The sequence below is a fragment of the Chlamydotis macqueenii genome, chromosome 5, assembly GCF_036417535.1.
Source record: "Chlamydotis macqueenii isolate bChlMac1 chromosome 5, bChlMac1.mat, whole genome shotgun sequence".
NCBI lineage: Eukaryota > Metazoa > Chordata > Aves > Otidiformes > Otididae > Chlamydotis > Chlamydotis macqueenii.
The window spans coordinates 52,915,344-52,943,018 of record NC_141560.1 but is presented as its reverse complement, the minus strand read 5'-3'; the positions used below and the strand labels follow the sequence as shown (position 1 = coordinate 52,943,018).

The 27,675-nt window shown below is 41.2% G+C and overlaps 1 protein-coding gene across 8 annotated transcripts in view; it reads left to right on the top strand.

Moving 5' to 3' along the window:
• The window catches only part of TSPAN4 (tetraspanin 4), a 455,141-nt gene that overhangs the window by 381,107 nt on the left and 46,359 nt on the right, over positions 1–27,675 (top strand). For all 8 annotated transcript variants that reach the window (XM_086748154.1, XM_086748153.1, XM_086748157.1 and 5 more), the window contains 2 exons: positions 1,616–1,807; positions 18,762–18,836. In XM_086748154.1, coding sequence (XP_086604280.1) covers positions 1,616–1,807; positions 18,762–18,836 — 267 coding nt within the window. The remainder of the gene's footprint in view (positions 1–1,615; positions 1,808–18,761; positions 18,837–27,675) is intronic.

Genomic DNA, 27,675 nt, shown 5'->3' with positions numbered 1-27,675 from the left:
TTTAGACCACGTTAAAGATCATGGTCCGTAAGTGGACGTAGACGGGAGGTGTTTCCCCTGTATATGGTCAGGGCATGGGCTGTCCTCTGTGGTGCTTGCAGAGGGTACTTTGTGAAAGGGTGAACACGGTGATAAGGGATGCCTGTATATGAAAAGGTTACTGAGTGAGATTATTTGAGTCCCTTTGTCCTGGAGTCTGCCTTCTCTCAGTGAAGGCATGCAGGTTGATGCATCTGTGGTACGTTTCAATGAGGTATACTTTGATTCCTTACTTCTGAACAAAATAGACTGGTTTGCAGCTGGGATGGGGAGTCCTGCCTTGAGACACATTTGTATTTGTTGCCCCTTATTGAGGGGGAATTCAGTAGCATGCAGAGGCAACCTTAGCAATTAGTATAAGAAATTGCTTTGGCTTTTGTGTTTCTCTTCTGTGTTTCATTTCTGAGGCTCAGCTCTGTCCCAAGATTAGCTCTTTTTCCTTCCCTGGTTCATGAGCTGCCTTATGCTCACCCACTTTGTGCAGACATTTAATTGATACGCTCCTCTGTCTGGCTTACTACTCTATGAACACAATTTCTTTCCTGGCCTTTAATTGATTTGGATAATGAAGTGCAATTATAAAACTCAGTAAAACCTGGTTATTTTAAAGGGAGAGCAGGAAAGAAAGACGCCTAAGTGATGCTCTGCTGTGTGACTGTATAATAATACAAAATCCCCTTTGGTTTAATTCTATTTAATTGCTCAGCTTTACTCAGATTGGTACAATTCTGCAGGCTTTCTCGCAATTATAAGCAGCACGCTTATAAATGTTTGCATTTTTTAGAAGTTCCTTGTGTATATAATAATTGTAAATTTTATGGTTTTGTGGTGGCTGCTGCACTGGCATCCTCCCTTCTCCTTACTCACGTGCCTGGGGAACCTGTACTACTGCTCCCCTGTCAAACTTTCCCTAAACCAGCCAAGTCGTCTTCTGATAACTGAATTACCAAACCAGTGGCCACATTATAAGTAAACATTTATTTGGTGTTTTAGTGTTATGGGAGGATTCTCCCTCCTTCTCTGGCCCCTTTACATCTCTAAATGCTCTCTTGCTTCCCAGGGGGACAGGAACTAACTAAGAAGAGGTGTGAGATGTCCTACCTTGCCATGCTTTGGCAAGATTTGTTTATGGCATGTGCTAGGATGGGAGGAGTAGGGGATCAAAAGTGCTTCAGCCATTCTGGGCAGCTCTCTGAGGTACCTAAATAGGATATGGATTTTTTTCCAATCCCTTTGAGATCTGAATCTTTGGGAATTTCTCCTTTACTTAATGTGCTTTTTCACTAGAGAGGAAATGACCTGATATTTGAAGCTGTGTCTTGGATTTAGGAAATCTGGGTCTTTTTATTGAGTGTTACATTTTACTGAAGAGTTCCCCCTCTATAAATTCTTTTTCTTTCTCCTTTGTCTGTTTTCCCGGCTGAAAGTGCCATAGGGAGAGATCATTTCTTGTTAGATGTGACTGCTGGGTTTACCCCAGCAGAGTCATTCTACCACTGCCATATTGATATGGATTAATATCTGAGATTTCTTGGATGTAATAACTGAGTTTGTTTGTTTCTCTTTCTTTTCCCAGTTGGGAGGCTGTGGAATCCTTGGAGTAGGCATCTGGCTGGCTGTTACCCAAGGGAACTTTGCCACTCTCTCCTCTTCTTTCCCGTCCCTGTCAGCTGCCAACCTACTGATCGTCACAGGGACGTTTGTCATGATCATTGGCTTCGTGGGCTGCATAGGTGCCATCAAAGAAAACAAGTGCCTCCTGCTGAGTGTGAGTATTAAGCCGCTATGCCATTGCAATGTTTGCTGTCTTGAAGTGCTGGTGCTATTCCAATGCATGTTACAGTGTCCTGTGTTTCAGCAGAAGTCACCCACTTGACATGGATGAGATGAGAGTCATGTTTGAATCAGTCTTTGATAGCTCTAAGGAGCTGCTAGATCATTCCTGACTATACTTTTAACCTGTCCTCTGAGGATGAGACTGCAAGAAGGGAATTGTTAGTGGTGGTGTGGATTTCCTTGAACTTTGTGAAAGTGTCTTCTGCAGTGTACCCTTGAATTAGTTTTTACTCAGCTTTGGTAGCTCTCTACTCCAAATGTCTACCCTGGTGGGACTGATAGTTTGAACTCCTGGGCAGAAAGATCAATGTAGACAGGAAACATTGTAAAAAGCTTGATTTTGGTTTAAAGTTGGAAATGAAGTCCTTCAGATTTGGCAGTGCTGATTTTGTCAATGATTAACTCGCAAAAGGTGGAGATATCAGGAAGCAAAGGTGCCAGCACAAGGAAACTGCTGTGAAATCAAAGATTAATAAGGTGCCAGCTGTACATGATTTAGCAGAGGCTTGAGCCACATCCCTGGTGTATTTTATCAAAATGTAATTTGATGCTACTCACAGCTGGGCTTTATGAGTAGTGAGTGTCTGCTGTAGTTGGTATTAGTGTGTATTTTGGGTCCTGTTCAGCTAAGATGAGCAAGTGAGATGACGTTGCTGCTCAAGTCCAAGACTTCACCATGAGGTTCAACAAACCTCAGAGTGAAGTGAAGCTGGGGTTTAGTTTTGTGAGATGGTGCTTCCTTTGTAAAAGGCTGTTCCTCACTATGCTTCACATATTCATTTTACTCTCCTGGGAACTGCAGAATGAGTCGAGGCACATAGCCTCCAAGAAAAATTCACCCTATAACTGTGAGATTCCAAGGCTCAAGAGAGGACTCTTTCCAGACCCCTGCCTATATCAGTTGTTTGTATGGATTTTTAACCAGTGAAAGTCAGGACTTAGTCAGTCTAGGCTCGTAAGGGTTATTTATGGGGTAAGTAGATGATTTGAAACTAAAATAAAAAACATAAATTGAAATTAAGGCAATTTAATGAGTGGAAATTTACACTGGGAAGACTGAAGTCTACTGAGGCTGAAAGTCCCTGACAGTTTTAACAGTTTTATAAATACCCACTTTGTGGAGGAAGTGTCTGGCCAGACAGATGTAATTACTGGATTACAGCTTCAATGACAATGCAGCAGGAGTCTAGGTGCTGAGTCTAAGGCTATAGATTATATGTGCAAAATCGATAACCTATTTTGTTCTTTTTTCATTGAAGTCCTAGTTCAGGTGTGACCAGCAATGAGTGGTGTCTTCGTATGTGTCAGGATGAGGTCAGGATCTGGCAGTCAGTCCTCAGTACTGGAAGGGTTTCAGCCTTTTGTCTCATATGGTTTGTTGGTCCTCATCATTCATAGAATCATAGAATCATAGAATGGTTAGGGTTGGAAGGGACCTTCAAAGGTCATCTAGTCCAACCCCCCCCTGCAAGGAGCAGGGACATCCCCAACCAGATCAGGTTGCTCAGAGCCTCATCCAACCCAGCCTTGAATGTTTCCAGGGATGGGGCTTCCACCACCTCTCTGGGCAACCTGTTCCAGTGTTCGATAACTCGCATTGTAAAAAATTTTTTCCTAATTTCCAATCTAAATCTACCCCCCACTATTTTAAAACCATTACTCCTTGTCCTATTGCAACAGGCCCTACTGAACAGCCTCTCCCCATCTTTCTTGTAGGCCCCCTTGAGGTACTGGAAGACCGCTATCAGGTCTCCCCAGAGCCTCCTCTTCTCCAGGCTGAACAGCCCCAACTCTCTCAGCCTGTCCTCATAGGAGAGGTGCTCCAGCCCTTTTATCATCTTTGTGGCCCTCCTCTGGACCTTCTCCAACTGGCCCAGGTCCTTCTTGTGTTGGGGGCTCCAGAACTGGACACAGTACTCCAGTTGGGGTCTCACCAGGGCAGAGTAGAGGGGGAGAATCACCTCCCTCGACCTGCTGGCCATGGTTCTCTTGATGCAGCCCAGGATGTGGTTGGCCTTCTGGGCCACAAGAGCACATTGCCTGCTCATGTTGAGCTTCTCATCCACCAGCACTCCCAAGTCCTTCTCCTCAGGGCTGCTCTCAATCCATTCCCCGTCCAGCCTGTATTTGTGCCTGGGATTGCCATGACCCAGGTGCAGGACCTTGCACTTGGCCTGGTTGAACTTCATGAGGTTGGCACGGGCCCACCTCTCCAGCCTGTCAAGGTCCCTCTGGATGGCATCCCTCCCTTCCAGCTTGTCGATGGCACCACACAACTTGGTGTCATCGGCGAACTTGCTGAGGGTGCACTCTATCCCACTGTCCATGTCGCCGACAAAGATGTCGCCGACAAAAACTCCTTTTGGCAAGGGCAAATTCTCCCTTGATCAGCTGTCATTGCTGTGCCTAGGGTGAATGTACTCAGCCAACCCTAGACGGACATCCTTTTAGGGAGATGCAGATGTTTGTGGATACTGCTTCTCCTGAAACAGTGCACAGTGCTCAGAATCTAATGCCCTTCAGTGCGTGATGTAAGGACTGTACTGGATGGATCAAGTTAAGAAACGCAAAGGAATCCGAATTCGTTTAGGAATTCTTTGCGTGGGAGAATTGGGAAGCTTGATCTGATTTGGCAGCAGCATTTCACTCTGTCTGCCTGTCCTTACCTTTGTGTACTGTAGCTATTCAGCGTGGCCTTTATTTTACTCAATTTTCTTCAAAATTGAGTTATGTTAGAGCTGGTAACAGTTGCTTTAATTCTGAATAAGCCCCGCTGTAGAGTTTTGAAATACAGTTTCATTAGTCTACGTTGGATTCACTTTTTGTTTAGTCTACAGTAACTTTCTACAATGTGCATTGGTTCTTACTTACCCTCATTAAATACATGTGAGATTTTTGAACTCTTGTGATTTCTTCTCTTGAGTCTATCTGTTCGGGAGGGAAATGGATGGTGGTAGGAGCTTCTGTTTCTGGGAGCAAAGCCTTATCATGTAGGTTTTTTCTTAGTCTTCCTTTCCCCAGATTGCTGGTTCTGTGTGACTCGTGTTTGAAATAGTGCTTTTAAGTTTAGGGCCAGGGCATTTGATTTTGGCCAGGTCACATTTTTCTTGGTAACGTAGGTAGCAAAATAAATGCTTGAATGAAAGAACTTAATGAATATCAAACTAAGGCTGTTCTTAGGGTGTGTGGTTGCGGCACCTCTTTATCCTTCTCTTATTTCACAGATGTTCCCAACACTGTGTTCTGCCAAAATGAAAATAAACTCTTCCCGTAGTATCTTTGTTTTCTTTAAAGATCCCTGAGAATGCCTCTTCTCTACTGCTTTTTAAAAGAACTGTTTTGTTGGAGCTGGTATGGCATAAGATTTACCATCTAAGTTGTAAAGGGAAAGGTACTAAGCAGTGGCAACCTTGTGTGTGTATGATGCACACTGTGTTTAACAGTCACTGCAGGATCACGTCCTTACTCTCCTTTCTGTATCTCCCAGGCCACCACTTAACGTTTGGCTTTGTTCTTTGTTCTTCTTGTGCAGCATTTGGTTTAGCTAACTTTTCTGAACTTTTTCTTCCAGTTAGAAATAGGAGCTTTGGTAGTACACAGAGAGAAACGGAAGTCTGGCTGCACAGGTGTTTAAGATGGGCTGATGGAGGCTATTTGGTTGTCTGAGTAGTATATTCTGTTGCACTATTCACTGGATAATGTATTTGGTTCTCTTAATTTGCTGTCCTTTCCTGATATTGGGCCAGCCCCAGCACTAGACCAATAAAGAGGCAAGTGCTTAACAAGCTTAAGGAACTGGGATGGACAGGAGTTAGACAAGGTCTGCAGGCAGTTGAAGCAGATTTATGGTGGACTTAAAAGCAATGAAAAGCTATTAAAGGAGTACTAAAATGAAAGCAAGAAGTAAAAGCTAGGATGTTGTGTGCCTTGCATGTCTCAGTAGTCTGTATGCAATAGTCTGATGAAGTGAGGCTTGGAATGGACAAAAAGAAAAGGAAGTGGAATAAACCAAGCTGGAGGAGTACCCAGGGATCCTGTTGTGGTAGGATGGCAGATACTCAAGTTATAACCTACATCTATGAGACCAAACATTGCTCCAGAACATCACTGTGTATCTCTGAGTACGCAGCAGGTTGCACTGACCTCTCCCTTTCCTCTGCTCGATACAGTGTGAGAGAAACTCTGGGGTGTATGACCATAGACAGTAATAAAGATAATATGAATGTCACCTGGTTCTCTATATGCCCTACCTGTACTGTATTCCTGTCACCTCTTGCTCTGAAATCATGCCCTTAAGATGTCCTTGGCATTATAAGCATACAGACCACGTGGACATGCCTGGTTTAACCAAGAACAATTTGGACCTCCACTTGGTGTTATCTCCTGTAGTGCACCCCATCCTAATTGATTGGTGATAGTCTTTAGACCTGCAAGGACTGGAAAGACAAATTTCCTGTACAACACGAGTACCTCTTGTTCTGCTTCCTAAAAGCAGAAGAAAGAGGAAAGAATGTGGCAATTACAAGTTGGGGAAGGATGTAGTTGGGCTGATGTGCTGCTGTTATTGGGAGGGGTGGTTTGGAGGAAGACATTGGAGAAACTGCAGGAGGCATGGAGCACCACTGGAATCCTAAAATGGACTGGGAGGGAGCAGATATTTGTGTATGGTCTTGCCTTATGCATACTGCTACTGTTCGATGATGTGATACGGGATGAAATTTCCTAAGGAATCTGCTTGAGTAAATGAGAAATGAGCAGTATCAAAGAGACATTTCATTCTATTTATATTTCATACACTAGGTTGCAGAGCAGATGAGACTGTGATCCCGTTTCTTTGTGTTCTCCGCGTATGACATTTGTATTGGGTTATCACAGCAAAGCTCTTTGGTATTAGGCTGCTGTGATGTTAGGTGCAAGTGATATTAATTGCTTACCTCTAGCATTAGGAGAATTGACTACATGTTTCAAGTAGCAGGGGACAGATGGAGAAAGAAGATCAAATGCAGAAGTAAAGTTTAATTTGTAAATGAGATTTTTTTGCATAGCTGTATGCAATAGACATGATCCACGTTAACTCTCTGAATAGAGTGTTTAGCTTGCCTAAAGCTTCACAGTTTTACTGACTGGAAAGGACTTAACCTGGTGTCCACCAACTAAGGAGTTAGCAGATATTCTTTACTCAGTAGCAATGTACCATTAACAGGACAATGCCTCATTAATATCTTAAGAAACAGGCCCATTCCTATTTCTCTGCATTCGGAGGAATAGAATAATGTGAAAATCTAAAATAGAATGTGAAAAAAATTTAAAAGGAAACCTCAATCATCCTATGTGTTCTGCAAAAATACGCAGGTGAGGTGAGTTGTGCAGCTGTCATTCTAAGATCTCGGTGAACAAAGAATCAATATTTGCAATGGTTCTTATTTGCTCCAGCTACAGCGTGAAAGAAGATAAACTTTTCCATCATTGAATTTCCCTAGGGAAATCAGAGCAACTACCATTTCTTGAAATAAGTGTACAACCTGTTGTATATAATCCTGCATCTGAATGTAGATGCAAATTGATGAGTGAAGCAGATGAACAATGCTTTCTTGCTTCAGTAAGATTCCTTTGACATTTTTGCTATTCTTGTTGCTCAAGACTGTGGAACAGAAGTCCCTCTGCTACAAGCTCAGCTGTAATTAGAAAATAGCAGCTTTGTTCTAATGGGTTGAGTCACTGTCTGAACAGGTGACAGAGATAATAAGCTAAGAGTGTGACTTGAGAAAGTTAGTTTATGGACTTCCATTGATTTTTTTTCATAGATATTTGATCCTGTGTCACAGGACCATCTAGCTGTACTGCGTATCTCTATAGGCCATCTTGAAACAAAATTAAGAATCTATTTTTACTCCTTTCTCCTTTGCAAATGTGTTATAGTTCTAATGTGCATCAAAGCTATTAGCCATATCCATCATCGTCTTGAATTTTAGCAAAATGTATAGCTTGAGCACTCTTAACCCCATTGCCATGCACATGCTTTTCAGCTGAGGGCAGGTCCTTGCAGAAGATGAGGCACCAGCTTGGTGTTCCACTCTAGCATGATCAGTTATGATGACTTGATCATAGTACTGACTGTACGAACATATGCACATGCCATTGCTCTATGCTAAAGAAATTTATTCCTGCTTAAGTACTTTTTTTCTCTTTCATGCTCAAATGTTGACCTAGCTGATCCTTAAGTGTCTGTGTAAACATTGTCTTTTAGGTTAATTGCTTAAGATCCTTGTACGAGGAGCTAAATGGCCTAAATTCTCCGCCTTTCATACGTGTTTAGCAGAGATCTGTATTTATATGATTGTGCTGGAAAAGGTCATTATTGCATGGATAGTCCAGGTTAAAAATCTCGGTTTTAGATGTTAAATCATGATGGATTATGTTATTTATTGTCTGTATTACAGTATCCCCTGCAGGCAGCCCATGAGATCAGGGTGCTTGTTCTGTAGAAAACTGGTAAGAGGAGATCCCTTACCAACAGAGCTTACCATCTAAATAGATAAGAAAAATGGAAGGGCTGGAACACCTTTCCTATGAAGACAAGCTGAAAGAGTTGGGGCTGTTCAGCCTGGAGAAGAGGAGGCTCCAGGGAGACCTTATAGCCGTCTTCCAGTACCTCAAGGGGGCCTACAAGAAAGATGGGGAGAGGCTGTTCAGTAGGGCCTGTTGTGATAGGATAAGGGGTAATGGTTTTAAAATAGCGGGAGGTAGATTTAGATTAGATATTAGGAAAAAATTTTTGACAATGAGGGTTGTAGAACACTGGAACAGGTTGCCCAGAGAGGTGGTAGAAGCCCCATCCCTGGAAACATTCAAGGCTGGGTTGGATGAGGCTCTGAGCAACCTGATCTAGTCAGGAATGTCCCTGCTCCTTGCAGGAGGGTTGGACTAGATGATCTTTAAAGGTCCCTTCCAACTCTATCCATTCTGTGATTCTATATTATTATCCTCATTAGACAGATGGGGAGCTGCAGAAAAGTGAAACTAAGTGCCTTGCGTAGGTTGCACTGGGAGATTGTGGGAGAGCTACGAAGCAATCCCAAATTGTCTAACTCTCAACTTGGTGCCCTTGTCATCGTTCTCTGATTACAGCAGAACATGTCTAGCTGTCCTGTGTGCCACAATGACCTTTGAGAAGTTTTTAGTCCATGTTTCCATAATAGTAATGACAATTTTTATTTATTTCATCATATGTGTTATCTCCAAATGATAAAATACCCCAAAGCAAAGTTAGTTCTCAATTTATATTATGTTGAAGGTGCCTAATTGGCACAATGAGCTCGTTTCCAGGAGCTCCACTCAGGCTGTCCCAGCTGAGCCGATCAGCCTGTTTGCAACATTGCCTTCAGTTAAATGGGACATTCAGAGAAGCTGCCAGAAAGGGCATGTGAACATGGTCTGATGCAAATTTTATGCAAATAGAAGCTTACTTTTGGTCCAGGAAATCTACATTATGTTTGCGGAAGACATGAAACAACCCTTCAAGAGAGTCGAAGGCCAATGAGACCTTTATTTGTGCTAAAGAATAATAATCTGTGATCTCTTATATGGGCCTCTACCCACCTACTGCTGTGATGTCAGAATGATGCCTGGCTAATACTTGATGACGCTTCATTGATTTTGAGTCAGTTTTTGAAGAAGATGGAAAATTACTAGAAACGCCACAAAATGCCAGTTAAAAATCCTATGACACAGATTGGGAATGTCAGGTCTCTCAATTCTCACTTGCTAATGCAATAAGAGTGAATGATTCTAGCTGAAAGCAGTAATGAGATGAAAATGAAACACTGTTGATGTGGTAAAACTACATATGTTGTATATCTTCCTAGGAATAATTACTGCAGATTTCTTTGAGCCTTATTGATCAGCAGGAGTTTTTGCACGTTCATAAAAGATATAGTCCAAACAGAAACAGAGCTGTACTATATATCCAGCAGGCATAAAGCATGCACAACTTTGTCACAATCACAGTGAATTCACTATTAAGGCTTTTAGAGAATAATAGCTGATGAACCAAATTTAGATACATGCCGTTTTCATAATGGAGTTTCTGTTTGTAAGTTTGCTCATATACATTACTGCCTTTTTACAGTTTATGAGCAAACTTACCATTTTTAGGCTGAAAAAAAAAAATCAAGAAGCTAAAGAGATTTACTTCCGAGGAAATATTAAAAGAGCTAAATATGCACAACGTGGCAGAGAGAGGGCTCAGGTGGGACACAAGCCTACAAATATTCAAGGACTCTAAATACTATAGTCAAAAAGAAGGCATGCGTAGTGCTACAAAGGGAGCAATGGCGTGGAACTAACAAAGGGAGAATTCAAATCACATGGCAGCAGAAGCTTTGATACTGAGATGTAGACTCAAAATACACTGTGATGGAAATTGATGGAAGCAAGCTGCCCTTTCCCTTTTGTTGTGAAGTTCATGTGGTAGATCACTACACTGGGATTTTATTGACTGTAATTCCAGTTTTTGTTACCATCTGGGCTCTGTCCTGTCATTTCTCATTCGTTGCTCTGTCTCTTTCTGTACAAGTCTTCCAGGCTGCAGAAGAAGTCATTTCTGAGATGCAAGTACAATTCCCATTGCACATTTTGTTCTATTCTCTCCTTGCTCAGTTCCTTGGAAAAGAAAATCAAAGAAAATTTTAAAAAACTAAGCAAGCTTTTCATAATGTTCCTACTTCCTATTAATATATCAGATCAAAATGCCTTTGGAGAATTGTGTTAAATCAAACTTCTTGTGAGAACTAGTGATACATTAAACACTTTTGCTTTCAAAAGAGGAAGAAAGTTTCAATTTTTTTTTTGTTGTTGTTTTTTGAGTGCTGATAAAATCTGTACCATATCAGTTGGTATTCTGTGGAAGGCATGTACCAGGGTGTAATAAAAAAACTGTTCTGGGAAACCTTTTAAAATGCTTGGTGATGACCTTTGTCTTGCTGTGCTTAGAAAGCTGGAGCCAGCACTGGGAAGCATTGGTACCTGAAAGCAGGTGCAGGCCCCCTATAAAGAGCAGGTCATTCTCCAGTACCTGGAGCTCAGTTTTCCAGTACCTCAGTGGAAATTCTTGCATTGATTTTCACTCTTCATAGGTGGCTTGATTTTTTCCAAAGTGTGGAATATGCATTAAATTTGGCAATAGTTGGTATCATTCAGGAGCTCTGACAGTGTTACCCCTTTGCATGCTTGACTTTATGCATCTAAGTTTGTTGGTGCATTTGGTTAGCCATGGGGATGCTGCACCGCTGCAGGGGAGGGAGATGCAGGATTTTGACAATGACAACCATAGTAATGAGGCATCTCCACTCAGTCTAGCAGATATTATTTCAATATAAATACTTTAATTTATGATAACAGAACAGGAAAATTACAAAGCATATTAAATTCAAAGAAAGTTCTTAATTTTGGGGCAGCTTGGTAAGGTGTGGCTGCTACAAAATCTATTAAGTTCTTTTGACTTTAATGGAGCTCTGTGAATTTGTAGGTAAAGGTTTTACTTAGTTTATTCAAAAAAAGAGAGATACTGTTTACACCTTCAGGATTAAAGATAAGATGCTGTTCCTGCAGAGGAGAAGGTTATATGCAGAATGTGATGTATTTTTTCCTAGTATTTCTGCTCATATCAAATTATAATCTAAAAATCAATTTTAAAACATTATTTTCGGGCTGAAAGTTTAGGTCTAAAGCACAGTGACACAATCTGATAATCTTCCTTTTAATTCAAAAATAAATTACCTTCCCATTTTGATCAGAACAAGCAGAGATCTTTCAAATTTGTGGAGAGCCTGCACTTTCATATATGCCTTTGTTTTAAATCAGAATTAAAAGATAAGTGTAATAATTGGGTAGTTGTGGGCCATACCAAGCCCCACATTCACTTACATTTCTTGACACTGAGGAAGAGTAACACCTTCTTCCAGAATAAGATAAGGCTGCATCTGGAGTGCTTAGCCCAATTTGGGGCTCCCAGTAGATGAGACACATACATACCAGAGGGGAAGGAGTCCAGTGGAGGGCCACCATGATGTGTAAGGACAGATTGCAAGAGCTGAGTTGGTTCTCTCTTAAGAAATTAAAGCAAGGAGAAGATTTTATTCGTATCTTTAGCTACCAAAAACAACTTTTGGAAGCATTCACAGGGATCGGGCAGGAGGTAGAAGACACAAATTACAACAAGGGAAATTCCTGTTGGAGATATGGAATATTTTTGTTATCATGAAGACAGTCAAATATTGAGAAAAGGTGTCCAGTGAGGCTGTGGATGGCTGTCCGTCTTCATCCCTGGAGATGCTTAGAAGCTGACTGGGCACAGCTCTGCACAGCTTCGTCTAGATGACTGTGCCTTTAGCAAGGGGTTGGGTCCGTCCGGGATCCCCAGAGGTCATTGCCAACGTGTATGTTTCTGTGATTCTAAGAAACTCTGTCTTCTAGCAGCTAGAGCTGGAGTGTTCTTGAAGACGGAAGTTATATATGTACATGTTCGGACTAGGCAGACAAATTAAAATCCCTCCCAGGCTATGAAGTTAGAGTTCTCTTGGAAGACCAACAATTTTAGCCCAACCAATTCCATATAATTTCTTCTCCCTGAGGTACTTATGAATTAGGAATTGAAATGTAATACTGAAATTAAAGCTGATATGTGAGGACATGGCAATCCAGCCTAACTAAAAGGCAAAATGCCTGACTGTATCAAACTTGCAATTGATGTTACAGAGGAAAGATTGCCTGTAAATGTTGTATTTTTTTTTCTCTTAATCCTGAGAGCTTCCGCAGACCAAGAGCGGTTAGCTTGCTGGAGCACTGCTGGAGCAACCCTCCTGCTCATGTGTTTTACTTCATATTGTCTCTGTCAGAAAAGAAGCTAACTGTCCCGCTTGCAGACAGATTAACAGTGTAGACACTCCATGATGGAATACAGCACAGACTGACTGTTGAAGTTATTTGTCCAGTTTCTAAGGTAGAATATGCTAACTTGTAGACTGTTTGGTCTAAACAAATTATTTGCTAAGCCATGAACTTTAAAACTACTTTGAAACAGCATGGCGAGCAGGTCGAGGGAAATGATTCTCGCCCTCTGCTCTGCTCTCGTGAGAGCACTGCATCCAGCTCTGGAGCCCCCAACATAAGAAGGAGATAGACCAGCTGGAGCAAGTCCAGAGGAGGGCCACAAAAATGAGCAGAGGGCTGGAGCATCTCTCCTGAGAGGACAGGCTGAGAGAGTTGGGGCTGCTCAGCCTGGAGAAGAGACTGCTCCAGGGAGACCTGATAGCGGCCTTCCAGTACCTAAAGGGGGCCTAAAGGAAAGACAGGGAGAAACTCTTTAGTAGGGCCTGATGTGACAGGACAAGGGGTAATGGTTTTAAAATAGAGGGAGGTAGATTTAGACTAGGTATAAGGAAAAAAAAAATTACAATGAGAATGGTGAGACACTGGAAGAGATTGCCCAGAGAGGTGGTAGATGCCCCATCCCTGGAAACATTCAAGGCTGGGTTGGATGAGGCTCTGAGCAACCTGATCTGGTTGGGGATGTCCCTGCTCCTTGCAGGGGGGTTGGACTAGATGACCTTTGAAGGGCCCTTCCAACTCTAACTATTCTGTCATTCTATGTGTCACTATGCCAAAGAGACTGCTGGCTTTTGGGTCTTCCTACTACTTTCTTGCTGTTTGTTGAAGAGGTTTTGATTAATACTTTGCAAGAAACTTCTGTGTCCTGTCATTAGCTAAGTTGAGAATAGGTTCTGGCACACTAAGATCTTACTCTTTCCTTCTGAGACAGACTCCCATCAAATTAAAAGCATTATTTCACGGATCAGTCTAAATACAGCGTTCTCGATTTTGCCATCGGTTATATCATGTTTAGTCTCATACCAAAATGTTAGGTGACTAACAAGATGATCACAGGTTGATTTTCATTGTGCTTTTTCACTTTTTTTTCTTTGGGAGACTCTGAGAAGATCAGTTACTCGTGACATGAAGAGACGGGCAATTTGAGAAACTTGATAGAACTACTGAGAAGATTTGGAAGGAGAGGCAGTGGAGAAGCAAAGTCCCAGTCCTGTGTGTTAGTGTGTGATGCTCAGTCATCATGCAGAGAGATAAGTGTCTGTAACATCTGGGAAACCAGAGAATCTTGTTTGTTTGGGAAGAAAATAAAATTAACTTTTTGCTCTGTGCCTTTGAGAGCTATGACGGAGATGTGCTTTAAGTGATGTACATAGGGAACTGTTCTTGATTCTTCCACTGCTATTAAGAGACTGGTTGCAGGGAACTGGACCTAGTGGGTCAAAAGTCTAGTACAGCTCCAATGGGGCAAGTTGAGACCTCTTCTTCTCGAATAGATTTTTCTCTCTCTGACATCAGGAGGGTGACGCATAGCTATGAGTTAGGCTTGGTAGCAATTGCATACTTTTTTTTCTCTACTCGTTTAATCAGAACCTGTGAGAAAGTCATGGGCTTTGTAGAATATGAAGGTAAGTACTGAGAAACTGGCCTTAGTTTTCTTATGAGTTGGAAATCAGCAGTGGTGGCTAGACAGAAAGGTGTCATCTTGCCTCCCTCCTCATCAAAACTTCAGTGGAGTTATTTCAGGTGTAATTTATGAAAAGCTGTGCAGTAGGTACCTTTCCAGTGAACCTCTATCAGGTTGCATCCCACTGTTTGACAACTAGTGTGGTAAAGCATCTTTCTGTACAAGATCTTTTTTTTTTTTTAATGGAGTTTTACATGAATGCTTTGCTCTGGGATTGTTGTTTCTCCATGCATAAATCTTTATTATACCAACAGCGTGCAGCCCCAGTGAACCAAAGCAAAACTCGTTTTTTTTTCTTCTCTGTATTTATCACCACAGTGAGAGAACACATTTGAAAAGGAGCTGTGAGAGTTTCCAGCAGGTGTGGTAGGGATTTACGTGCCGTGAACCTTACGTTTCTCCCTTTTAAATTTGAATGGGATATGCTAAGCTGGTTCTGTCCCCAGATGGAGCATCATTCCCTCTGGGATGATACCGAGGATAGAACGGAAAGTGAACTTGTATTGGAAGGTGCTATGGGAATAGAGGAACAGGTTGTGCATGTGTCCATGCATGCACTTTGGTGAATCAGAAGATGTGCTAAAGTGTGCAGGTGATGCTTTTCAGCCAACTCAATCTGAAGCCTTGATTTTTACTTTCTGGCATGTTGGTTTGGATTCAGGTAGGTTTCTTTAGAGGGGGATGATAAATATGCTGACATGTAAGTGCTTGTGGTTTTTACCAGGTAGTGAATTTGAAGCCTCCACCTTGAGGCTGACCTCATCTAATTTACCTTTGCAGTAAAAGATGTGTGTCTCTACTGCCTGCACACAGTGGAGTTGCTAATACGTGGTAGCTATTTACGATATAACAGTGTACTTTTTGTCAATGAATGCAAATAGTAACAAATATAAAACTAGAAATTCTATTTAAAATAAAAAATGTTTTTCTATGGAGAAAAAGCATAATCCTACTTATCTAGGTTTTTACTTTCTGAACAATGTACATTAATTTTGGTTCACTGTATGACTTCCAAAATCTGTAATGTGTGAAACCAAATTCCCACCAATAATAGCTTGGAGAAACCTCTGAGCCTATGTAGGGAAAGACTTAGACCTGGTATGTAACTATCACTGAGAGGACTTTGATTCTGAGATTTCCTAAATTTTGAGTGCTCAGCTTCTCAATTTTAGCATTTTTACGATGGCAATGTCATACCTGTTTCTCTAGGATGAACTGAAGAAGGCAGGAGCACCATCATGGTCTCGCCAGAAGATCCACCCCACAACCTTCTGCTGCTGGACACAGAGGCACAGCTGGCAGTAGCAGCTGCCTGCTCCATTCCTAAGATGGAGGGCCATTTAGCAGAGTTGTATGATTTGATGTTGTAGGGGAAAACACTCTCAAGTTGGGAAATTTCACTTACTTTATTACCAGTTAAGAAAAACTTTTAATTACTGTTTCTGGTATTGAAAAATAATGACAATTACACACTTGAGAAAACACCTCAACTTCCCTCCAGTCCACTCCCCACGTGTTATACTCAGTCATGGGGGTCAGTGCAGGCTTTCTTTTTCCTGCCACTCTTCCTTTCTTCCTCTTTTTTTTTTCCATGGCTTCAGCATACAGGCCGCCACCCTCCACAGGCCGCCACCCTCTCAAAGGCATAGCTCCTTCTGGGTATCCACGTGGGCAGGCATCCCCTGCCACGGCACAAGGCTTACCTTTCTATCTGGTGTCTCCTGCCCCAATCAGCTACTGCCAGCAGGTCCAGTTTCTCTAAAACTGGTAACCAGATGATATCCTAAACCAAACTATTCCCCATCTGCTGTTAAAAATGTTCTTCCTCAGGTTCCCCTTTCTCCTCCAAAGCCATTCCCTGGCTTCATCTGTACTGTCTCCATGTTGGTGGGTGCAGAGAAGGGAGGAAAAGCTTTCTTGAGAGCACAGGAGAAACACGTCCCTGAATTTTACTCCGGTTCCTGGCTGTACCCGCTGTTCCAGGTCATGTCCCATGAAGTGGAACTGGAGACCATCGGCTCTGAGGGGACAGCAGAAGGGCATTGCGAGCATGTGTGGGCACTGCAGGAATGGGGAAGATCCTCCATGGGATGGTTTGCGAGTTGTCGTGTCATGTGTGAGCTGTGGGAAGGATGTGACCAGGCTTTTTGTCATTGTAGACTTTGAAGGTTTTAGCTGTTGAGCCCTCTTATCTTTACTGGATGTGTGAAAGTTTTTTGAAAACTAATGACTTTCCCACAAAAATCCACTCGTCGTTGGGTAACACAAAAGGCATCTGCCTGAAATGGAGCCGCACTTTGTTTCAGGTCTCTACTCTAAACACCAGTGTGAGAGGATTTCAAATTAAGCCAGCAGAAATTTAACCTGGGCAGAATAACGTACTTTGCCCTACTTCAACCTTAGGAGTAATTAAAGTAAAATTTTTTGAAGTTCTTCCAAAAGCTTTTATATTTTAGACAGAAACAAGCTCAGAGTATATAAGCAGAGACAATTAAGGTTTGGCAAAATGATAAGTGGACAAAATTGGGGTCCTGTGGTAGGAAGTGCTGATCGCTGTTTCTAATGGGTACTAGTCCTTTCTTTGTTCTGGAAATTGCCTAATATAATCCAGGCTATGCCAGTGAATTTCACAGGGATACAGTGATGTTCCTGTGCACATTTTGGAAAAGCCATGCTTTATGAATGAGCAAAAAAGTACCCCACCAGCCAAAGAAAATAAAGCAAAGTATTTGTGCATCTTTGCAAAGAGAGATATGCTTTATCCTGTTTCCACTAATGCTATGCAGCAGCAGGCTAAAATCATAAATGTTAAAAATAAGCAAGCTGCACGAAGGCTCCTTTGCAAAGCCTCACAGAAGGTCAGTGGTGGATAATGCTATGGAAATCAGGTTGGATCACGAGCATGAATGAGTTCTGTGATTCAAAACTGGGCAGTAATAGGATCCAGTATTAGGGTCAGGCAAGTGTGAAGATACTAGTGATGAGGAACTGAAAATAAACTTTAATTTAAGACTTGCAGGGCAAAATGCAATGAGTTCTGTAGACAGTGTAATTGTACTAGTGGGGAAAGGTATTTTCCCCTTCTTGACCTTTTGCCCTCCATTCAATCACAGAAATCCAGAGGGTCAAAGGTTTGTTTTTGACTTACCAGGCAGCAAAGAAGCTCTGATAAGACTTTGCAGCTATTAAACTTTCATATGTTTGCAGCCTTGTGGTTGAAGCTAAAGAGACAGTAACTGTTTTTTTTCTCTTGGGGATGGAATTTCAATTAAACTGGTGTTGCTCAGTGTTAGAATTCCAGCCTTGCAGGCTGCTAAGTGTATGGAGTTTGTGTTATAGGGAGCAGGACCTTTGCCTGAGCCTGAAAAGTTTCCAAAATTACTTTCTGTCCTTTACCCATCCTTGCAAAACTCAGTTTCATTTAATGCTCTGATAGCACTTGTTCTGAAGTCAATGCAACCGCTGTGTTGATGTTGCTGCAGACCCGTCCAGCATCTTAACAAGAAGCAGGGGATATGGTTTTCAGAAGTGTTTGGCATTGCCAACAGTTCCTCTCACTGAAGTCGGTAAGAGCTGAGGGCTTTAGAGAATCTACCTGAAATCCCTGTGTTACAAGTTTTTTATCCAGTCCTTTGAGCTTTTGACTACTGGCTTTTAGGCAGTTTGTGGCTTATGAGGAAAAAAAAGAGATGGACCAACTTTGCTTTGATGTCTTCAGTTCAAATCAGCCCCTCTCAGTTGAAACCCATGGGTGATTTGTGTAGCTACCCAAAACTGCTCAATAGCTAACTTGGGATACAAGCTTTCTGGTGTGCTTCCACTTCTTCCACCATTCCCGTTGAAAGGAGCTATGACTTTATGGCTTATGGGCCTGGCTACCTTCTCTTGCAATGAGAAGTCTAAGCTGTGGATTTTGCTGATATCTTGTTAATTGGAAAGATCTGACGGGGAGGGGTGGGCAGGGAAGAAAACCTAGCCTCAAGGGTTAATGTCAAATCCAGCACTGGCTTACTGGGGATGCAGATTTTCATGGGGTTTTGTGCTGTTCTACTGAAATCAGTGATATAAATGAGCCATACATATCCACAGATACTGTTGTGTTTCCTGACTACTCCTTTACCTGCTTTTTCCGTTGCTGCGTGTCGCGTGCATTCTGTTTGGCGGTAGCACAGCAGCTTTGCATGTCGCTGCCTCCCACTCCCCATTCTGTGTGACCTGCTGAATGTACTTACTGTGCATCCAGAAAAAGCTGAAATAGATATTGATGGGTTTTACTTTTTGTTTTTTTTTCCCCTGTCCCTTCTTCTCTTGACAGTTTTTTATCATGCTGTTAATTATATTTCTGTTGGAGCTCACTGTTGTGATTCTATTCTTCGTCTACACTGACAAGGTAAGTCAGATTCTTCATTTTTCTTTCCCCTTCAGCAAATTTTTATTCCCCTTTTCCCTATAAATAAATCATGAAGCACTTGGCTTGGTATGCACGTCATGCTTTTGTCTTCCTTGAGACACCCCTCTCAGAAGGAACTCTCTCAGAATGCTGAAACAGCCTTGCAGGACTGGGCTCTCTTGCTTGCTCATGTGTACAACTCAAGGTCACAGATACTGCCAAGTGCGTCTGCCATTTAAAAAAAACAAACACCAGAAACCCCCACAAAGAAGCGCAGAAGCCAGCGAACCTTACTAGGAACAAGTAGGAAGAGACACCCATCAGAATGAGTAGGATTTTTTAAAAATACCTTTACGATTTAAGAGCCACATTAATGTTGTTACAAAGGATGTTTCCTTAGCACAGACAAAGGCACACAATTCATGATCTTTCCAAGTTGCTCCTTGCAGCACATTCGTACTTGGGTTCTAGTGGAAAGCCAAGGTAAATGTATAAAAGTTTAATAAACAAAGCTTTTGTTGTGGTTTTGTATTTTACTTATGTTTGACCTTTGTTCCTGTGCTTACTTAGGATTTGTGTTGTAAGGGCAAGACTGCCTGTCTGAATTATCCTAAAAATAATTTTTCTTAAAAAAAAAAAATTTTACAATAATAAACCCAAAGCAAGGGCATAACTATGCGTAACCTGCCTATTCAATCAAAATTGTCAAAGTCTCTTACAACCGAAGACTAAGGGAGCTTGAAAATCACAGGGTAGGTGGCAAAATTTTGCCATTAATTAACAATCATCAGGTACATGATCAAGAAAAAGCTTCTTCTGGAATTGTAAGACAAAATAGTAAAAAATAAATAAAAATTTAAAATAACTACACAAAATATCAAAATAAGATAAAGATTAAGAGTAAACGTAGTTATATTCAGTATGCTTAGCAATAACCTGGACAAGGAGCAGATAAGAGCCTTCTAGAAAGGCTCCAAATTATTTAATGAACACTGTGAGTGTTTGGTAGGTGCGCTCCTGAAGGTCTGAAAAGCACTAGGCTGCCGGACAGCATGCTGTAGCTGGAATATGGAATTAACTTGCAAGGTAATTAAAGCAGAAGGGACAATTTAAAATTGCTTGTATGCATTATTGGATTCTGAATTGCTTGTAACCTCTTGGGAGAAAGATCTACACGTCATACATGACAGCTTAATAAAGGCATCTACTTAATATGCAATGGGCCTCCAAAACCCAAATACAACACTTGACTATATTTAGAAAGGGAATCAGTTAGAAAATATTATCATAGCATTGTATAAATTGGCAGATTCGCCTCGCTGTGAGTTTAATACTGAGTTTTGGTTATGGAAACAATTAGAAGTGCTAGAAAGGTGGGAGAGAGCGGTCATGAAGAGGGATTATGAAGACTACCCTGATTCAGTTTGGGAAAGGAAGAGAACCTCTGCTTAAGAAATCTTAAGAAGAGAAAATATAGCAGTTTCTAAAATAATGATGTACTAAAGACCTGTCCTGAACACAAAAGAAATATTTGAAAATACTAAGGAGTATGTTTAAAAGATGAATGTTTCTTATGCTCCACATCATCATGTTGTACAATTCACTATTGTTGACTGTTGTTGAGGCTGATAGTCTGATAAATATATGGGTATAGAGGAAAGGAAAAAAAACCAAGGAAACATTTTTATTTGTAAAGCAATCAGTGCTGTTATGTTGACAAGTGTGTCACAGAGAATGTTGGTCTTCACTCTTCAGAGGTAAGAATAGTGCAAAAGTGTCAGGAAGGATTCCCTCCCTCCTTCAGCATGTTGGTTTGCAGTGGTTTTTATTTGTTGTTAATAAAGAGATCAGGAAATTTAATTTCCCTCTGAGTCATGTACTGTAGGTTGATGCAGGAGGTACACTACAGTCGTCTATAAGATCAAAACAGAGTCTAAAATTTGGGCTCCAGTTCAAGTGCAGTTTTACTGAGTTAAGAAATTGCTATAGTCTGTGTATTGCAGATGTTCAAATTTGAGACTCTTAATGTTCCTGTATGACTTTAAATCCTTGGTATTATACTGAGGAGATCAGTAGTTTGTGTTACACTTGCAGTCCTGCCTACAGAACAAATAAACCAGCAGCAGCCTAAAACTGGTATTTCCGAACAGCATGCTTAGCATTTGTGCGCTGGCTTTCCTGATGTAAGAACAGTATGGCTGTGCGTGCTCACGCAGGGAAGTAGCTAACCCGGACAAGTCCGTCACCGTAATTCAGTTAATGCATTTCCTTGGAAAATCAGTGAAGGAACAGTCTACAATAACAGTTGCACATCAGGAGAAAGTAACATTAATTTTGTGTGCAAAAGCAGAAAAGGACTCTGCAGATTAAGACTTTGAGGGCTCATGTGTCATTCATATGTGTGTATATATATATATATATAATCAATTTTTTCAAGTAACTGGTAGCCTTCTGTTAATTAGGAGTGTATGTACATGTAAAATTCTTCCCAGGATAAAATGGGGGCCAATTATTATTTCCTCTTTCTGGCTTGAGAAGAGGTTGAATAATGGATTCCCTTGCAGTTTTTCATTTACTCCTACTTTGTCAAGTGGAAGGACCTTGGAGTGGGTACGTCATCCCTTGCTCCAAAGTTTAATCAATGCTCTTCTCTTTCCACGAACTAGGGCAGTGTTATTACCCTCTGTAGGTGGAGAGGCAGGGGCTGGGAGAGTTGCCCAAAACTCTGCAGGCAGCAGGGGCCAATTCTAAATTTAGAGCTCTTGGTGTTTTGGCTCACGGCAAGGGATTTGGGAGACTGAGCTGTGCTGACAGCAGGGCTGGGTATTGCAGCTGACTTAACAGCACTTGTCCAGTGAATGATGTCCATTTTATTCCTTCTGCTGTAGCATGGGCACAGTAGCAAGGTGATGCTCGCACTGTGATATCTGCCACAGGGTGGGTGTGCGCCCAGGTGCACGTGGACACACCGTGTGGCTCCCAAGCTGTGAAGCAGTCTCTCTGTATCCATTGCTGGGACTGTTGCTTTAGTAGCATGTTAACTATTAAAAAGCATCACGACAGAAGTTATTTACAGCCATTCACAGATAGGTTTCTGGCACGGCACTTTTATTCTTTTACTGTAGAAGAGCGTGCAGCTGTGGTTCGACAGGATGGGCTGCTGGAACTCAAAGCAGCCCAGACTGACCCGTTCTCATTCATCGTTTTGGGAGAAGCTCAAAAATTGCCTCTGCCTCTCATTGTAGTGACTTGACAGCAGCATGTCTGAGCTTTTAAGCAGCTAACTTGCTCCCGTGCTCTAGAATGTCATCTTCCCTTTTCTTCATGGAGAATTGTTTGTCTTTATAAATACTGCCCTAGACTTTACAACTCTTTCTCTGAGCTGGCTATGCAGTCTGATGTTGTAAAGAGAGAAGGACTTGAAGAAAGCTCAGGAGTATGTAGTTTAGGAAGGAAAAGGAGTAACGCCTGGCTTCTTGGAGCTGCACTCTGGATCTCTTTGGCAAGGCTTGAGCTCACACCTTCTTTACTGTTCCTCCAACCGTCCTGGCTGGTTACATTGCAAAATATGAATCCCTTGAGTTCTGCAGAAGTGAAATGTGGGCTGTGTGGGAATAGGATGAGGAAATGCATTCCTACAGGATGGTTGTCAGGAAAAATATATAGCACTTCTATTTTGTCCTAGCTGTTCCCAAAGCAGCAGAGTAACTGGTTCATAGGCTGTCTTCAGCTCCAAGTGGGCACCTAAGGGACTTGGGATGCTTCTGTTGGTGTTTGTGCACGCTCATGTGCCCAAAGTGTAGTGGTTTTTTTTTTTTTGAGAGCAGAAATATCAGCCCGAGAAATGTGGGTATTGAATGGAGTTTGTGTGATGATGAGAACTGAGGCAGTTTGTTATCACTCTGAGAGCACTAAATTTCAGGCTAAATTTGTGTCCCGATTTGAAGCAGTGACATTGCTAGAGTCATGTGAATGGTGATGAGAATGGCCACATATTTATAGCTTGAGTGTTCCTTGATATGTTCTATTTTGTTTCCGTTAGTACAGAGCAGCATTTGACATTTTTATAAGTTGATCATATCTGTGTAAGACTCTATATATATTTATAAGAGATCAATGGAGTACTGATAGGGTTAACCTTAATTTTATTGTGATAAAGAGAAAGCAGCAGGGCCCTATCCTGTGAGAGGCTGGATACTCCTTAAATTTCTCAACACCAGATTGGACACTATTAGAATATAAATTATGCTAATAAAATGCATAGTCTTGTACCAGTTCTAACTTATATAATCCTTCTGGTTTTAGCATCTGTATTTATTTTTACTGTGATGATTCTCCTGGAGGCACAGGAAAAAAAAGCCCATATTTACTTTTTTGCAGCTGTAATACATGAATTTTTTCAGTAGGTTTGTTTGTTCAGATGTCTGCATTTTTTCTGATTTATGGGCAGAGCTATGGTGCTGCTGTTTAATGCCACAAATAAAAGAACATAACTAAACCACCATAATATGCCTTTTTTTTTTCTTTTTGAAATGTCAAACTGAATAGCATAAGCCAGTTTAAGGAACAAAAGCACTGAAGGATCACTGACTATGATATCTGATTATGAGAGCAGTTACTGCTATTGGCAACTCAAAGTTAAGACCAGAATTTTCAATAAAGATTAGGCCATTAACTCACTTGGGGTGCCTGTGAAAATTACAGCCTAAATTCCATGCCTGCTTAGCTGTGTTGAAAATGACCCACGGAATGGTAGAGGATTGAAAAATAATGGCTACTTCTGTTTTTCATGAGATGTGTGAAAATGCTTTTGTTTTCCATGTCGCAGTAAATTGTAATGAGTTCCTCTATAGCGTTTACTGCTAGCTTATAAAAAAATATGGTCTGTAGATTGGTGTGTTTCTTGCTTTGTTTCTCAAAACATTTTACAAATTATTGTAATTCCAGATTGATAATTTTGCCTGATCCAGATTTTGACCGGCAGACTGGAATGTAGTGGGTATGCTTTCAAGTCCTCGTGACCTCTTTCACATTTGGCTTCAAAGACAAAGTGGAAAAACGGCATCTCTTCCACCTTCTGCACCCCTGAGCAGCTGATCACAGAAATGATCTGATGCTGCTGAGCCACTTGCCAATGTGAGGAAGGGGTTCACAATCAAACTGGATAAATTATTCATACAGAAAGATTAGTTCAAACCTACTGCAGAAACTGTTGTTCTCGTTGAGCTTCTGTCCAGAGAGCTAAAAGTTTTCCATGTTTGTCTTTGACAGAGCTTCAGCAGAGCAAGATGTCTGCTCAGGTAACAAAATGCCTTGTGTTCCTAGTCAGCCTAGCACACAGGGCTGTCCAAGGCGCACACAGAGAAGACATTAATCTTTTTGAAAATGGAGAAATGGAGGCAGAAGTGAAGGGACAAGATCATCCAAATTGTATCCAGTTTACAGATAGTCTTACGTTATTGGAAAGCAACAGGTTTTGAAAAGTCCTGCAAAGCTGGCAGGGTCATCACTCTGCACCACTCTTCAGTCAGAGGGCCTGACTTTTCTGCTGGTGTTTCTTCATTAGGATTTGACTTTGCCTACATCGTCCCGTTGTCATATGTTTTAAAACTTCTTACTGTTGAAAATTTTGAGCAGTGGTAGAAATATTGAGTCCCTGTATCCCCCCTCGCCACAGTGAACATAGCTGTTCCTGCTGCTGTGCAAGGCTGGGAGAATTTCAGAACAACATCTGTGTGGGTAGTATCTGCATTTGTTTGGCATGCAGAAGGCTCTCAAGAGGACAAGGCTATTTTTAACTCCCTGTGATATTTCTGTGGGACTGTGCTGCATTAACATAACATGTTCCAGAGCATGCAATTCCTGGTATGTGTACGCGATGGTTTCTGAGCAGCTTGTGTGTTAATGCTTCGTTGTTCAGTTAGAGTTCCATTTGTTTTGTTTTTAAAAGAGCTCTCCACACACTGAGCAGCTCCTGGCATGTAGCACTTCTCTGGCAGTGTTCTGGAGTTAGGGTTTTGTGTAAGTGCTGACATAGCTAAAAGCTATTTCTCGGATAAACAGGAGCAGCATTGCAGGTGGATGTGGAGGAATCTGTAGGTTGTCTCCTGGATTGCAGTCCACTGCAATTATTGCTCTGTGAGGCCGATGTGTTAGCCATAGTCAAGTATTTTATTTCTCTAACGCAAAATAATGTTATGTAGATGGTGGTATAAAATAAAAGAAGACAGAAGTATCTCTGTGGTTTATTTTACTTGATAATAAGCTTAATTTTAACTAGTTTATTAGCATTTCTGTACTGGTGTCACACAATAGGGAGTTGCAGAAATTTAATCAAAAGAATTTAATTATAAACAATTCATTTTGGCTTCTTTTCAGCAAAGCATTCAGGCATAGGTTTAAATCTGTCCCTGTTCAGCAGATAACTTAAGTGCAAGCTTAAATCCATGTGATTGACTTAATCATATACTGAAGTCTTGTCAAAGTTGATATGCACCTTTTGTGTCTTTCCTTTAAAAGAAATACTGCGAGGGAAATGCTAATGACAGTGAAAAATTCTGGAGATGAAAAGATACATCACATCTTTTACTCTATAGGGAATTTAATGAAAAATAATGAATGTTTGCTTTAAAGCATTATTGGCTATCTTCTTCTATTTGTTCTGAACAGTTTTCCATTTAGTATCTTGAACTCCAACACATCACTTTAACCTTTTTTTTAGGCAGGAGGAGGTGAGGTGGATGGAACTTATTTGCCTGTGTGACTGAAAAAAGCAAACGTACCAAAGGAAATCCCAGTAGTTTCACTAATTTATTTGTCAAAGGAGGATTTCATTGAAAGCGCACCTCCAAAATGCTATTAACAGGCTTGTTGAAAGATTGCACAGTATTGATGAAAAGCATTAAGTGCACACTCAGAAATAGATGTTACTTAGGAACTATAACTGCAGATAAAATGCATTAGGGCTCCCCATTGGGGACTCTTGATCAATGGTTGATCAAGGTGTAAATGGTTCCGTGAATAAAGTGTTAGCAGGAGAATGAATTCAGGGAAAGGAAAATCAAACTTTCCTAAATTAAGCTCCATGCCTAACACAAATACCCTTTATAAAGATTAGATAATGCAGCGGCTTGTCAGCTCTTTATGCCACCTATTTTCCTATTTTGGCTGAGTTCAGAAATTAAGATGAATGTAGATGTCTCATCCTAGTCAGTAAAGATTTTTTTTGTTCATATTGCAATGAGTACAATATCTTTCATGTTGTCCTGCTGCACAGTTTGGAATAGTGCTTTTTCTCAGGAGAAACCCAGTTCCGACCTCCAGCCTGGCTGACTGGGAGATTAATTCACAGATCTGTATCGATAAGTTGAACCGACTGAATGCTGCCATCATGCCTGGCTTAAAGACAGCCAGATCTATCTTTTCTTTTTTTTCTGACATCACTAAATTCATCTGAGGGTCTCCTGAAAAATACTTGGCAATGTATCTGGGCTTCCTTCTTGCTGGTTTGTAATCCTTAATTAGAGGTTATCTCATAATCTCAGGAGCCACGCCAGAGTGTATCTTTGTTGTGGGAGCACTTTTACGATGATTTGTTTCTCGTGCCCATGTGTCAAGTTTCAGGTTTTGTACTAGAATACAATAATGGTGCACAACTGCATGCTTTTTGTCCAGGCATCCTAAAGCATGTTACAAGTGATTAGCAAGTAGTTCAGGTCCGCTTTTGCTGACTGGGAGAAGTGAAGGTGAAGGCTAAATCCTAAAGGTGCAGTGTCTCCTGGAAAATACTTGGTGCTTTCATGTCTGAGTGAATTTAGTGGAACCCTACTATTCCAAAGGACGATTTTTTACGTGACTCATCTGTGGTCAAATAAGAAGTGGATCAGGAACTGAACGCATCCTGGTATTCAGTGCTAATAGCACTCAAGTGAATGGCACTCATTTACATACACCTCATCAACACTAGTTTTTGCTGGTTACTGACCCCCAGTTTTGCATCTGTTCTTACTACTGGTACATGTTTTATACAATTTTGTTGGAAAAAGGGAAGAATAGCAGAAAGAGAAAAGAATGTTTTAGAAAGGCAATGAAATAAATAATTAAGGCAGCTTTAGACATTTAAATTCAGGCAATATCAAATGCAGAGGAATGACTGAGGTAGTATATTGAAACAGACAGCACATTTTTTATTCATTCTGCAAACATTTTTGATGTGCCACAATGTATTTCAGACAACATCAGAAAGTGACAGTAAACTAAATGTTTAACATTTTTTACATGTACAAAAAAAAGAAAGGAAGATGACTTTCTGTGTTCCCAGACTGCAAGCAGGCCAATAGCATACAGACCTTGTGTTGGATTTGTCAGCGGCAGCTGAAGAATAATGTGGCAGGCAGACCACTTTATTAGGTACAATTTGCAGCTGAAGTTCTTTCAACTCCTTCCTCTGGTAAACAGAGAATGACTCCTGGTTGAAATGAGGAAAGACAGATCTGTTGATCAGCAGCTCTAAACTGTTACTAGTTCTGGGTTCTCTTGGGGTGGAATGTGTTGACTCTAAGGCCACAAGTCGTGTTCAGGTGCTTTATATTACCCAAGCTCCATGATACGTACAAGGCATCCACTGTATGGCATAGCTTCTCATTGGAAATATTGCTGCACTGCAAGACAGCATTGTCTTCCCAGTCAGCTGAGTTGAATCCTTACTGTGAAGTTCAGGAAGGAGGTTCAACAAGTGTTCTGGACACCAGCCGTTGTACCTTTTGAGATATATTCCCAAACTTACAAAACCAACATAATCAATGATGATTGCCAGTAAATGGTAATCAATATCTGCTTG